At 36.8% G+C, this 14,364-nt stretch overlaps 1 protein-coding gene across 4 annotated transcripts in view; it reads right to left on the bottom strand.

Annotated features, from left to right (window-relative positions):
• Positions 1-221: 221 nt before the first annotated feature.
• CCDC126 (coiled-coil domain containing 126) overlaps positions 222-14,364 on the bottom strand; it is a 42,473-nt gene continuing 28,330 nt past the window's right edge. For all 4 annotated transcript variants that reach the window (XM_019958553.2, XM_070787603.1, XM_019958554.2 and 1 more), the window contains one exon: positions 222-2,001. In XM_019958553.2, coding sequence (XP_019814112.1) covers positions 1,817-2,001 — 185 coding nt within the window. In that variant the 3' untranslated portion in view covers positions 222-1,816. The remainder of the gene's footprint in view (positions 2,002-14,364) is intronic.

The following is a 14,364-nucleotide window of genomic DNA, read 5'->3' as shown; positions in this document are numbered from 1 at the left end:
ACAAATCTAGGAACCACTTCCAATCACAAACCTCAGAATTCGTTCCCATCAATCCCCAAGTTCAGACTCTTCTAATCTGAATGAGGCAATCTTTCATTTTTCTCTTTTGAAACAGCTATTGGAAATTGATGGAATAAAACCCAAAATTATCTAAAATTCCTTTTAATCACTTACCATTTATTAAAAGAACAATCATCATTAAAGAAGAAAACTTATAACACTTTAAAGTACAAATAATACATTTTATTTCATCCCTGAAAACAAAAACAAAAAATGTACACATCTAATGAGAGACTGAACAACTATTCCAAACTTCACCTGGAAACGGTATGTAAATAATTTCTTCACATAATGGCAGGGTACAGGGAAGAGTTTGCAAAGATACCTTCAAGAAGTATTTTCTCATACTTACTTTAATAAACCAGTATAATTATTGCTACCACGTCTGGTAGCACATTGTAATAATGAACAATACAATTTCCAAAACTAAATACAATACAGTCTAAATCTAGAAGCTAGCTGCACTTAGAGAATAAATACTATGAAACATAGGGCACCATATGGCAATTAAATTTGCAACAAGGAAAATTTAAATAAAGGTGTACTTTGCTGATACCAGAATTACCCAAGATTGAGCTCTCTTGTGCTATATATAGAATAGCTGTTTTCCTGAAAAGATAGTCCATCTTCATAATTTAAATTACATTTTAAATGCTCTTATTTTTAAATGGTCACTACATAAAATGAATATCTACTGTATATCATACAAATCCAACATTTCATAAAGAGTATATATTCTATATACTATAATGTTAACATTTTCCAAACAATTTAATGCAACACAAATATTTTTATTATACACATCTGGCTAAAGTCCTTAAGAGTTCCAGTCTCACAAATATCTCAGTTTCCCGCTTCCTTGTCAATATAATAAAAGCAAAAATTACCCAAATATGGAAATAATGTGCTTTCTTGACAGCATAATCAAAGTGTTATATTTTTAAATTAACATTTATCTATATGAAAAATCATGAATTAATATTTAATCTCATCATAAAAATATTTTTTATTCTTCAGAATACAAGTATATAAGAAAATGTTACATACGAGATTGGAGATTACTATTTTAATGTTATTTAATTGCCCCAATGTTTAGAATAGTTTACGAACAGTGGCTACTACCCATTTCAAGATTATACTCTTACAAATGTAATTTTTTTTAATATACAATAATTAACCTTCAGTTATTCTGAAGGGATAGTGCAAATGAAGACATTCTTTGGGTCATCATTTCAAAACACTATTTTCAATATTATACTTCCTTTCTCTCTGCTCATAATCTGAATAACAAAATATAGTAAGTACTGGAAGTAAGCACATTTTCTAATAGTATTAGTCCAACATTCACATCTATCCATAACAAATGACAAAACGATTCAATAACAATATTCCTCATTTGTCTAAAAAATGTTATATATTTAAATAAATATTTTGTAGAAATGAATCCGTCTTTCAGTGTTTTTGTTTCAACTTGGTCTCAAACACAAAGATTTATACAAAGATCACCTACCTGCTTACTACATCAACCATGTTACCAAATTCCCTTTAAGGCTATAGTACAGCATTGAAGAGATGTGCCTGAAAGCAAACTAATAACTTTTAAATTATATACAGAATTAAAGTTCCATGAATCCAGCATATTCCTTGAAAATGCGCAGAGCTTTTATTGTAAAGTATTACTCTATGCTAGCCAGTGATTTTCTGCCATAGGATATAATCCATGGTGAATGTAGCAGCACGAGGTGATCTTCCACTGCTATCTAATGCTGCCTGATGCTTTTACCCTTTTATTTGTGGTCAGTGGCACTGGGTTCCCACTAGTACCACTGGTAGTGCTAGCTGCTGAGCCGTTCACAACAATATAGTCGACTTTGTTCTCCAGCTTTACCAAACGTTGTAAAATGTCATCCAAAAGGACAGCAATTGTTCTTCTTAGATCCGCTAGGGGGAAAAAATGAGAATAAATCAAAATAAACAGTGATAGAGCACTTAATATTTGTGCTTTCATAGTTTGACGGGAAACATGAACAATTATTGAATCATCTGAAATATACTAGAAAGAAAGTACTCAAACCACAAACAGGAAAAGCCTCAGTATTTTAATCAATAGTATCACATACAGAGCTTCTTATAGGAATAATTTCAGCTATAAATGTGGGGAAATTCACTTTTCTAATGCAATAAAACAGATTTAAGGGCTAGTTTAAAATGTTAGTCCCTCTGTAAGAAATCCATTTACTTTGAGATTCTTTTTTTTTTTTCTCAATACGATGCTATGTACTTCCCTCAGGAGACCATACGCATTCTGCTATGGAGGTGGGGCTTCCTGGGTGGCACAGCGTAAAGAATACACTTTTATCGTATCATTTTCCTGATACATAACTTCCTCTCTCATCTGAATTCCCCAAAGTGATGAGTGAAGCTTTTCAAAATGGAATGGTTTCTTCCTCCTACTTTGAGATTCTTAAGCAGTCTGTAAAGATGATGTGGGCTAGGCAGCTAAGGTAGAAAGCTAGCTAAGCAAGAAACTCAATGAAATGTAGAAACAAAAAAACCTAGAACCTCCACAGGCTGAAATGTGGGGGGAACCCAGGAACCAGAGCAGAGCCAGGAACCTGGTTAGTGCAGTACAGATAGTAGTTCTGACTAGCAAATGATAGGGGAACTATCTTCTAATCTCTCCGGGAGGTTACAATGATGTCAGCAGAATTTACCTGGCAAGAATGAAATTATGCGAAGTCAGTCAGAAAGAAAAACACCAATACAGTATATTAACACATATATATAGAATTTAGAAAGATGGTAACGATGACCCTATATGCGAGACAACAAAAGAGATACAGATGTAAAGAACAGTCTTTTGGATTCTGTGGGAGAAGGCGAGGGTGGGATGATTTGACAGAATAGCATTGAAACATGTATATTAACATATGTGAAATAGATCGTCAGTCCAGGTTTGATGCATGAGACAGGGTGCTCAGGGCTGGTGCACTGGGATGACCCTGAGGGATGGGCTGGGGAGGGAGGTGGGAGGGAGGGTCAGGATGGGGAACACATGTACACCCATGGCTGATTCATGTGAATGTATGGCAAAACCACCACAATATTGTAATTAGCCTCCAATTAAAATAAAAAAAAAAAGAGAGAATGAAATTATGACCCTCTGCTTCATTTTCAGTCTTTTTACTCAGGATTCCCAATGGCACCTAGCACATATTAGGTATTCAGTGACATCTAATATTGTTACTTTTTGTTGACCCTGGACCAAAAATGGCACCCCAACCCCTATCTGTGATCAGAGAAAAAAATCATTTCAACAACAGCTCAAAAAATTGCTAATGGTTCTGTTAGTAAGTCATCAGAAAAAAAAAAAATAGGTAGAAGAAAAATAAAATAGGTAAATTGGACTTCATCAAAATTTAAAACTTTTGGAAATCAAAAGATACTATCCAGAAAGGGAGATGACAATCTACAAAATGGAAGAAAATATTTCCAAATCATGTATCTGATAAGGGCTTAATATCAAGAGCATATAAAGAACTCCTAAACCCAACAATAAAAAGATAAACAACTCAATTTTTAAAATCAGCAAAGAACTTGCAAAAAACATTTCTTCAAAGAAGATATGCAACTGATCAGGTAAGCATGTGAAACAATACCAAACATCACATGATACATCACTTTACACCTGCTAGGATGGCTATAATCAGAGAACGGGAAAATAACAAACACCGGCAAGAACATGAGGAAGTTAGAATCCACATATACGGCTAGTGGGACTATAAAATGGCATAGCCATCATGCAAAACAGCCAGGCAGTTTCTAAAAAACCTAAACATACCATGAAAAAAGTAAAAGTGAAAGCCGCTCAGGCGTGCCTGACTCTTTGCGACCTCACGGACTATATAGTCCATGGAATTCTCTGGCCAGAATACTGCAGTGGGTAGCCTTTCCCTTCTCCAGGAGATCTTCCCAACCCAGGGATCAAACCATACGACCCAGAAATTCCACTCCCAGGTACATACCTTTAAAAAGTGAAAGAGACTCCAAGAGGTACCTGTACACCAGTGTTTATTTCAGAATTATTCACAATAGCAAAAAGGTGGAAATAACCTAAGTGTCCATCAGTAGGCGACAAGATGAACAAAATGTGGTATTCACACACAAGAGAATATTATTTAGCCATAAAAAGGAACAATGATCTCTAATACACGATACAAAATGGATGAACCTTAAAGATATTATACAAAGTAAAATAAACTTCCATACCTATATGTCTCTATCTTGATTTATCTTTTTTATATCCCAATAGGTTTTACTATTTGTATAAATGTGAGGAGAGGCAGATACAAATAAAATTAATCATGTGTACACAAAAAAGAAACACAATTATAGTAAAATGCAAAAATGACTAATGAAAATAAAACACATTAAGTGTTTAAAATGTAAGTCAAAAACTTTTCCTTATTAATATTTTTCAAATTCAAATGAATATTTTACTGCCACTAAAATCTGCTTAATTGTACAAGGGAGAAAAGTTAGAAGTCACTTCTTGATCAAAGCAAATTACTCACTGTAAAGTTTTATTATGAAGCCAGCAACAAAACAAGAATGCTTCCTAAGAACTAAAAGCTAATTTAAATATCAGAGCAAATAGCTAGGTAAAAATCATTTCAAAAGCCTCATAAACTCTGTAATTAAGTGTACATTAATTGTTCAGTCTTTTACATTTTTAATACAGCTACCCTCTCCCACTGAGTGCTGAATAAATTATATCATTCAACAAATATTTTATTACTTCCCTACTTAAGAGTGCAAGGCACACTGTTTAGATCTCGTGAGTAGATCAAGAGATGTTCTCATCAAACTTCACATACAAATTAAATGCCTAGGTACATTAAAAAAGCCTAGTTTTTAAGCGAGAAAAGAAAAGCTATATAATGATCTAAGTGCAAGAAGTAACAAACACAAGATTCCAGTACCCTTTACCCAGTTTCCCCCAATAGTGACATCTTGCAAAATCACATAACACATCACTACTAGAGTCTATACTGGTACAGTCAAGATGCAGAGATTTCCTTCACCACAAGGATTTCTGGGTTGCTCTCTTACAGTAACCCTCTTTCTTTTCATTAACCTTCTACTATGATGGATTAAGCTGACTGCTTTTTGAAAATTAAAACAGACTTGCATCCCTGGAATAAATGCCACTTGGTAACAGTAATTAATTCTCTGTATATGTTGTTGAATTCCACTTGCTAAGTTTTTCCTAAGGACCTGCACATCTATACTCATGAGGGATACTGGTCTTTAGTTTTTATTACCAATGCAGTCTTTGGTTTTGGTGTAAAGTTAATACTAGCCTTATAAATGGACTGGGAAGTGTTCTCTCCTCTTCTATTTTCTGGAAATGACTGTGTAAGATTGATACTAATTGCTATTAAAATTTTTGATAGAATTCTCCAGTGCAACCACCTGGGCCTGAAGATTTCTTTTTGGAAGTTCTTATAGTCAATTTCCCTAACAGTTACAAACATTATCTCACTTTGTAAATACTGTGATTTTTTTTTTATACAAATTGACAGGTTGTGGCAACCCTGTGCCAGGGAAGTGTATCGGTGCCATTGTTCCAACAGCACTTGCTCTCTTCATGTCTCTGTGTCACATTTTGGTAATTGTCGCAATATTTCAAACTTTTTCATTATGGTATTTGTTATGGTGATCTGTGATCAGATGTGCAGGTATGTGAAAACAGTATGGGGACTGGAATTCGAAGTGGAGTCTGATGATTGTCACTGAGTTGATGCAATCTCATGACAGAAAAAAAAATTAGCAAACAAAAAAAAACCCTTTAACAAATGAGGAGTTGCTTCTTTAAGGAATGAGTAAAGTAACTGGTTTACTGACATGGACTCTACTCCTAGTGAAGTTGCTATGAAGACTTGCAATGACAAAAAGAGAAAAAAAAACATTAAGAATATTACATAAACTTAGTTGACAAAGCAGCAGCAGAGTTTGAGGACTTATTTCAACTCTGAAAGAAGTTCTACTGTGGGTAGAACACTATCAAACAGCGTGGCGTACTAGAGAGAAATCATTTGTGAATCAGTCAACTGATGCGGCAAACGTCACTGCTGTTTTATGTTAAGAAATTGTCACAGCCTGCCAACCTCAGCAACACCACCCTGACCAGTCATCAGCCATTGACATCAAGGCAAGACCAGTTTAAAAAAAAAAAGTATGACTTGCTGAAGGCTCAGATAATGGTTAGCATTTTTTAGCAATAAAGTATTTTTAATTACAGTGTGTACATTTATTTGGTTTCTTGGATAATGCTATTCCTATTGTACACCTAATAAACTACAGTGTAAATGTAACTTTTACATGCACTGTGAAACCAAAAACTTGGAATGACTTGCTTTATCGCAGTGGTCTAGAACCAAGTATCTCTGAGCTATGCCTATACAGAGCTATTCTAATTACTTATTCCATACTGCGTGACTGTGCTAGTTCACAGTTTTAGAGGTACCAACCCCTTTCATATAAGTTCCTATGTTTATGTGTAGAGCTGTTCTTAGTAGTCTCTAATTATTTTGATATTTGCAGTGTCTGTAGTGACACTGCAATTTTTCTGTCAGTCTTATTAGAAGTTTGCCAGTTTATTCCCCACTCTTTCAAAGGAAAAGCTCTTTGTTGCATTGATTTTCTCTACTGATTTTCTTTCAATTTCATTTATTTCTGTTCTTATTTTAATCATTTCCTTCTTTCTGCTCTGCTCTGGGTTTCTTTAGCTCTTCTTTTTCTAGGTTCTTGAGGTGGGAGCTCAGATTATACATTTAAGACTTCTCTTTTCTAAAGTATGTACTTTTCTAAAGTAAACTTCTCTCTCAGCATGGCTGTAGCTGTGTCCCACAATTTTTTATGTTGCACTTTCATTTGGGGATTGTCCTATTACCACTCTTTTATTTCTATTTTGAGTTCACTGCAGTCACAGAATACACTTTACGATCCCAATTCTTATAAATTTGTTGAGGTCTGTTTTATGTCTTAGGATAACTATTTTTGTAAATGTTCTATGGACTGTTAAAACCCATGTATATCCCCTGTGTTGACTTCTATTTTGGAATGTGGTAGCTATGTTAAAGATTAACTATTTGGTCTCATTGAAGCCAACACAATGCTCCTGTGTTTCTTCTTCAATGATAAATAAAATGCTTACAGAATTTGAAAAAAAAATGTTATCTTGCTGTTATTAATGGAGCTTCCAAATATGTAGGAATCCATTGCTTAGACTGTGTTCTTCAGGTCTTTTATATCTTTGTAGATTTTCTGCCTAGTTTTATCAGTTTCTGAGAGAGCAGTGTTTAAATTCTCAACTATAATTGTGGATTTATGCATTTTTATTTTCAGTTCTATCATTTTTGTAGATACATTTAGGACTGTTATTTCTTCTGGGTAGATTGATCCCTTTATGATTATATAATGTCCTTCTCTAACACTGGTAGTTTTCTTTCCTCTGAAGTCTACTTGATCTGTTATTAATGTAGACATCCCTGCATTCCTTTGACAAATATTTGCATGAAATATCTTTTCCAATCCTTCTACTTACAGCCAGCCAGTATCATTAAGTTTGAAGTGAGTTTCTTGTAGACAGCACATACTTTGTCATGTTTTTTAACCCAATCTGCCAATGTCCTCAAACTAGTGTATTTATAACACTAATAATTAATGTAATTCTGGTATATTAGGACTTAAGTCTGAAATTTCATCTTTTGTTTGTTCTGTTTTTTCACTTCCCTGTTTTCCTTTTCCTGCCTTCCTATGGGGTACTTGAGTACTTTTTAGAATTTTTTTTTATTTTTCTGAAGGGTTTTTAAATGTATCTCTCTGCAAGTTTTAGTTGTTCTGGATATTACACCTTATACATAATGTACGATAGTCATTTTACCAATCATAGTGATATACAGAAGCTTTACCTCTCTTAACCATCTGTGATCCAGCAGATCCAGCAAAGGGACTGAGAATCCCCAGGGAATTTGACTTTGAAGGTCAGTGGGATTTGATTACAGAACTTCCACAAGACTGGGGAAACAGACTCTTGGAGGGCACAACAAAAACCTTGTATGCACCAGGAAGCAGGAGAAAGGAGCAGTGACCCCACAAGAGACTGAGCCAGATTTGCTGCTGAGTGTCCTGGAGCCTCCAGCACAGGTGTGGGTTGACAGTGGCCTACTGCGTAATCAGGGGCACTGACTACAACAGTCATGGGAGCCACAGCATCCTGGCATAAATCCTTTTGCAAGAGGTCACCATTACCCCTAACATAGTTTGGCCTAAGGCCAAGATATAGGGAGGGAACACAGCCCCACCCATCAGCAGAAAGTTGGATTAAAGATTTACTGAGCATGGCCTCCCCGAACAGAGTAAGGCCCAGTTTCCCCACAGCCAGTCCCTTCCTGATGGGAGGGACCATCAGCCTTGTCTAACTCAATGATACTATAAGCCATGCTGTGTAGGGCCACCCAAGATGGTGGGTCATGGTGGAGAGTTCTGACAAAACGTGGTCCACTGCAGAAGGGAATGGTAAACCACGTCAGTACTCTTGCCTTGAGAACCCAATGAACAGTATGAAAAATGCAAAATGATATGACACTGAAAGATGAACTCCCCAGGTTGGTTGGTGCTCAAAACGCTACCGGAGTAGAGCGGAGATATAGCTCCAAAAGGAATGAAGAGCCAGAGCCAAAGCTTCAAGAACCCCCAGCTGTGGATATGTCTGGTGGTGGAAGTAAAGTCTGATGCTGTAAAGAACAATACTGTATAGGAACATGGAATGTTAGGTCCATGAATCAAGCTAAACTGAAAGTGGTCAAACAGGAGATGGCAAGAGTGAATGTCAACATTTTAGGAATCAGTGAACTAAATGGACTGGAATGGGTGAATTTAATTCAGATGACCATTATATCTATTACTGTGGGCAAAAATCCCTTAGAAGAAATGGAGTAGCCCCCATAATCAGCAAGAGTCCAAAATGCAGTACTGGCGTGCAATCTTAAAAACAACAGAATGATCTCTGTTCGTTTCCAATGCAAGCCATTCAATATCACAGTAATCCAAGTCTATGCCCCAATCACTAACATTGAAGAAGCTGAACGGTTCTATGAAGACCTACAAGACGTTCTAGAACTAACACCAAAAAAAAAAAAAAAAAAATGTCCTTTTCATCACAGGGGACTGGAATGCAAAAGTAGAAGTCAAGAGATACCTGGAGTAACAGGCAAATTTGGCCTTGGAGTATAAAATGAAGCAGGGCAAAGGCTAACAGAGTTAAGCCAAGAGAATGCACTGGTCATAACAAACACTGTCTTCTAACAACACAAGAGACGACTCTACACACGGACATCACCAGATGGTGTGAAAACAGACTAATTATATCCTTTGCAGTGAAAGATGAAGAAGTCCTCACAGTCAACAAAATAATCCAAAATGCAGTAACTGGGTGTAATCTCAAAAATGACAGAATGATCTTGGTTAGTTTCCAAGGCAAATTATTCAGTATCACAGTAATCCAAGTCTATGCTACAACCACGAACGCAAAAGAAGCTGAAGTTGAACGGTTCTATGAAGACCTACAAGACCTTCTATAACTAACACCCAAAACAGATGTCCTTTTCATTATAGGGGACTGGAATGCAAAAGGAGGAAGTCAAGAGATACCTGGAGTAACAGGCAAGTGTGCCATTGGAGTACAAAATAAAGCAAAGCAAAAGCTAACAAAGTTTTGCCAAGAGAATGCACTGATCATAGCAAACAGCCTTTTCCAACAACCCAATATACATATACACACTACTAAATAGAAAATAGAAAATAAGGACCTATTGCATAGCACAGGGAACTCTATTCAGTAATCTCTAATGACCCACATGGGAAAAGAATATAAAAAAGAGTGAATATATGTATCACTGATTCACTTTCCTATGCACCTGAAATACAATATTATAAATCAACTAAACTCCAATAAAAATTTTTTAAATGATTAAAAAAAAAAACCATCCCCAAGAAAAAGAAATGCAAAAAGACAAAATGGTTATCCAAGGAGGCCTTACAAATAGCTGAGAAAAGAAGAGAAGCAAAAGGCAAAGAAAAGGAAAGATATATCCATCTGAATGCAGAGTTCCAAAGAATAGCAAGGAGAGATAAGAGAGCTGTCCTAAATGAACAAAGCAAAGAAATAGAGGAAAACAACAGAATAGGAAAGCCTAGAGGTCTCTTCAAGAAAATCAGTGATGCCAAGGAGGCATTCCATGCAAAGATGGGCACAGTAAAGGAGAGAAACAGTATGGACCTAACAGAAGCAGAAAAGATTACAAACCAGTGGCAAGAATATATAGAAGAAATATATAAAAAAAGACCTTAATGACCCAGATAACCATGATGGTGTGATCATTCACCTAGAACCAGATATCTTAGAGTGTGAAGTTAAGTGGGCCTTAGGAAGCATCACTACCAACAAAGCTAGTGGAGGTGATGGAATTCCAGTTGAGCTATTTCAAATCCTGAAAGATGATGCTGTCAAAGTGCTGCACGCAATATGCCACCAAATGTGGAAAACTCAGCAGTGGCCACCGGACTGGAAAAGGTCAGTTTTCATTTCAATCCCAAAGAAAGGTAATGCCAAAGAATGCTCAAACTACCATACAATTGCACTCATTTAACATGCTAACAAAGTAATGCTCAAAATTCTCCAAGTGAGGCTTTAACAGTACATGAACCAAGAACTTACAGATGTTTAAGCCGGATTCAGAAAAGGCAGAGGAACCAGAGATCATATCGCCAACATCCACTGGATCATAGAAAAAGCAAGAGAATTCCAGAAAAACATCTGCTTCACTGACTATACTAAAGCCTTTGACTGTGTGCATCACAACAAACTGTGGAAAATTCTTCAAGAGATGGCAATACCAGACCACCTTACCTGCCTCCTAAGAAACCTGTATGCCAGTCAAGAAGCAACAACAGTTAGAACCAGACATAGAATAACAGACTGATCCAAAATAGGGAAAGGAGTACATCAAGGTTGTATACTGTCATCCTGCTTATTTAACTTATATGCAGAGTACATCATACGAATGCCTGGCTGGATGAAGCACAAGCTGGAATCAAGATTGCAGGGAGAAATATCAATAACCTCAGATATGTAGATGATACCACCTTTACAGCAGAAAGTGAAGAGGAACTAAAAAGTCCCTTGATTAAGGTGAAAGAGGAGAGAAAAAAAGTTGGCTTAAAAGTCAACATTCAAAAAACTAAGATCATGACATCTGGTCCCATCACTTCATGACAAACAGATATGGAAACAATGGAAACAGTGACAAATTTTATTTTCTTGGGCTACAAAATCACTGCAAACAGTGACTGCAGCCATGAAATTCAAAGACGACTGCTCCTTGGAAGGAAAGCTATGACCAACCTAGACAGCATATTAAAAAGCAGAGACACTACTTTGCTAACAAAAGTCCATAGAGTCCAAGATACCATTTTTCCAGTAGTCATGTATGGATGTGAGAGCTGGACCACAAAGAAGGCTGAGCACTGAAGAACTGATGCTTTCAAACTATGGTATTGGAGAAGACTCTTGAGAGTTCTTTGGACTGCAAGAAGATCAAACCAGTCAATCCTAAAGGAAATCAATCCTGAATATTCACTGGAAGGACTGATGCTGAAGCTGGAACTCCAATACTTTGGCCACCTAATGTAAAGAGCTGACTCACTGGAAAAGATCCTGATGCTGGGAAAAACTGAAGGCAGGAGAAGGAAGCAACAGAGGATGAGATAGTTGGATGGCATCACCAACTCAATGGACATGAGTTTGAGCAAGCTCCAGGAGATGGTGAAGAACAGGGAAGCCTGGCATGCTGCAGTCCATGGGGTTGCAAAGAGTAGGACACAACTGAGTGACTGAACAACCATCATCTGCGATGGTTCATTTTGTGTCAATCTGGCTAGGCTATGGTATGTAGACAAATCTACCAGTCTGGATATTGCTGCGAAAGTACTTTTTTGATGGGATTAGCAAGGCCCAGTGGTAAAGAATCCACCTGCAACGCAGAAGCCACAGGATACTCAGGTTTGATTCCTGGGTCAGGAATTCCAGGAATTCCTGGAGGAGGGCATGGCAACCCACTCTAGTATTCTTTCCTGAGAATCGCATGGACAAAGGAGGCTGGCAAGCTACAGTCCATAGCGTCAAAAAAGAGTCAGACATGACTGAAGCAACTTAGCACAGCATTTAAACCAGTAGATTTTCAGTAATGTAATTACTCACCATAATGTGAGTATACTTCATCTAGTAAGCTGAAGATCTTAAGAAAAGACTACGGTTTCTGGAACAGGAGGAATTTTGTCCCCAGATTGACTGCCTTCAGACTCAGGACCTAAACATCAGTTTTTGCCAGAATTTTCAGCCTGCCCTGAAGATTTTGGACTTTCCAAGCTCCACAACTGCATAAGCAGCGAATTTCTTAAAGTCTATCTCTCCCTCTCCTTGATTTGTTTTATTTAGATTTAAAAATCTGAATACGCCATCCTTTTACCAATTACTTCATTTATAAGATACTGCCTTAAATATTTCCTCTACATAAAGTTAGAATCACATCAAACAGTGTTATAATTTTTCCTTCAACAATTTTTGCTTCAGTTTAGAAAACTCAAGAATAAAAAGAACCTAGTGACCTACCTTTATTTTTATGCACTGTGTTTTTCTTTCCTTCCTGATTGTTCCAAGTTTCCTCTATTTTTAACATTTCTTTTCCAATGAAAGAACTTCTTTAGCTGTTTCTTAGTGTGGGTCTGCTGGTAACAAACTCACAAACTTTCCTTCATCTAAGAAATACCTTTGATTTCCCTTAATTCCTAAAGGATATTTTCACTGGGTATAGAATTCTGGATTAAGAGTTCTTTCTTTAAGCATTTAAAACACAATATGCCAGAAACCAACACAACATTGTAAAGCAATTATCCTCCAATTAAATATATATATACATACATATGCCACTTATTTCCAGACTTGATGGTTTGTGATGAGAAATCCACTATCATTTGAATTGTCTTCTCACCATTAAGTGTTGCTGCTTTTCTCTAGGTGCCTTTGAAAAGTTTTTTTTTTTTTTTTTTGGCCATATCACACAGTTTGTGGGATCGTCCTTGACCAGGGATTGAAGTCAGGCCACCACAGTGACAGCCCAGAATCCTAAGGTCACCAGGTAAGTCCAAGTGTTTTTTTTCCTAAGTTGCTCTTTTAAGTTTTCAGACGCTTACTTATGATGTATCAGGGCATGGACTTTTTTGACTAATCATACGTGGGGTTCACTCAGTTTCTTGAATCTGAGGTCTGTGTCTCTTGAAAAATTTGGAAAAGTTTTTGGTCATAATTTTTTTGAATTATTTTTCCAGCTCTGCCCTCATTCTCTTCTTCCACCAAAGTTACATCTGTTGTTATAATCCTACAGGTTGCTAACGTGCTGAAATTTTTTTTAAGTCTATTTTCTCTCTGTTGTTCAGGTTGGGTAATTACATCGTTCTATATTTCAGTTCACTGATACTATCCTCTGTTCTCTCCTTGCTATTTTTGAGTGAATCTGCTAACTCATACTTTTCATTTCAGTCATTGTATTTTTCAGTCCAAAAATTTCCATTTAGTTTTTCTTTATATGCTCTATTTATCTCCTAAGACTTTCTGTTTCCCTGTTGAGCCTTTCTGCTCTTTCATTCTGTTCTTTGTGCTCATTAATTGCTCACTGAAGCATTTAATCCTGACTGCTTTAAAATCTTTTTCAGGTAATTCTAACATTAGTCATTGGTTATCTTTCTTCATTCAGTTTAAGATTTCCCTGGTTCTTGGTATGACAACTGATTTATATTTGTAACCAGGACATTTACATATTTTATTATGAAAGTCAGGATCTTATTTAAACCTCCTATGTTAAGTAGTATTCTCTGATACCACTGTGGCAGGGCAGAGGCGTGTCACCTTGTTACTGCCAGGTGGAGGCAAAAATCTAGGTTCCCGCTTAGCCTCCACTGCCACCTGAAGGTGGTGAGCTCTTTGTCACTGCTGGATGGAGGGAGGAGTTCCAGGTGCCCTCCCCATACTCTTCACTGACACTGTGATGCAGACTGCTCCTTACCACTGGGCAATGGTAAGTCCTCACTCTCCACACGTCACCCCTGAGGAAGGGAGGTGAGCACCTCATTACTGCGTAAGGGTAGAAGTTCTGGCTCCCCATGTGGTCTCCACGTGGTGTA

Source organism: Bos indicus, chromosome 4 (assembly GCF_029378745.1).
Source record: "Bos indicus isolate NIAB-ARS_2022 breed Sahiwal x Tharparkar chromosome 4, NIAB-ARS_B.indTharparkar_mat_pri_1.0, whole genome shotgun sequence".
NCBI lineage: Eukaryota > Metazoa > Chordata > Mammalia > Artiodactyla > Bovidae > Bos > Bos indicus.
Note: the sequence above shows the minus strand (reverse complement) of the source record. Positions and strands in the feature narration are given on the sequence as shown.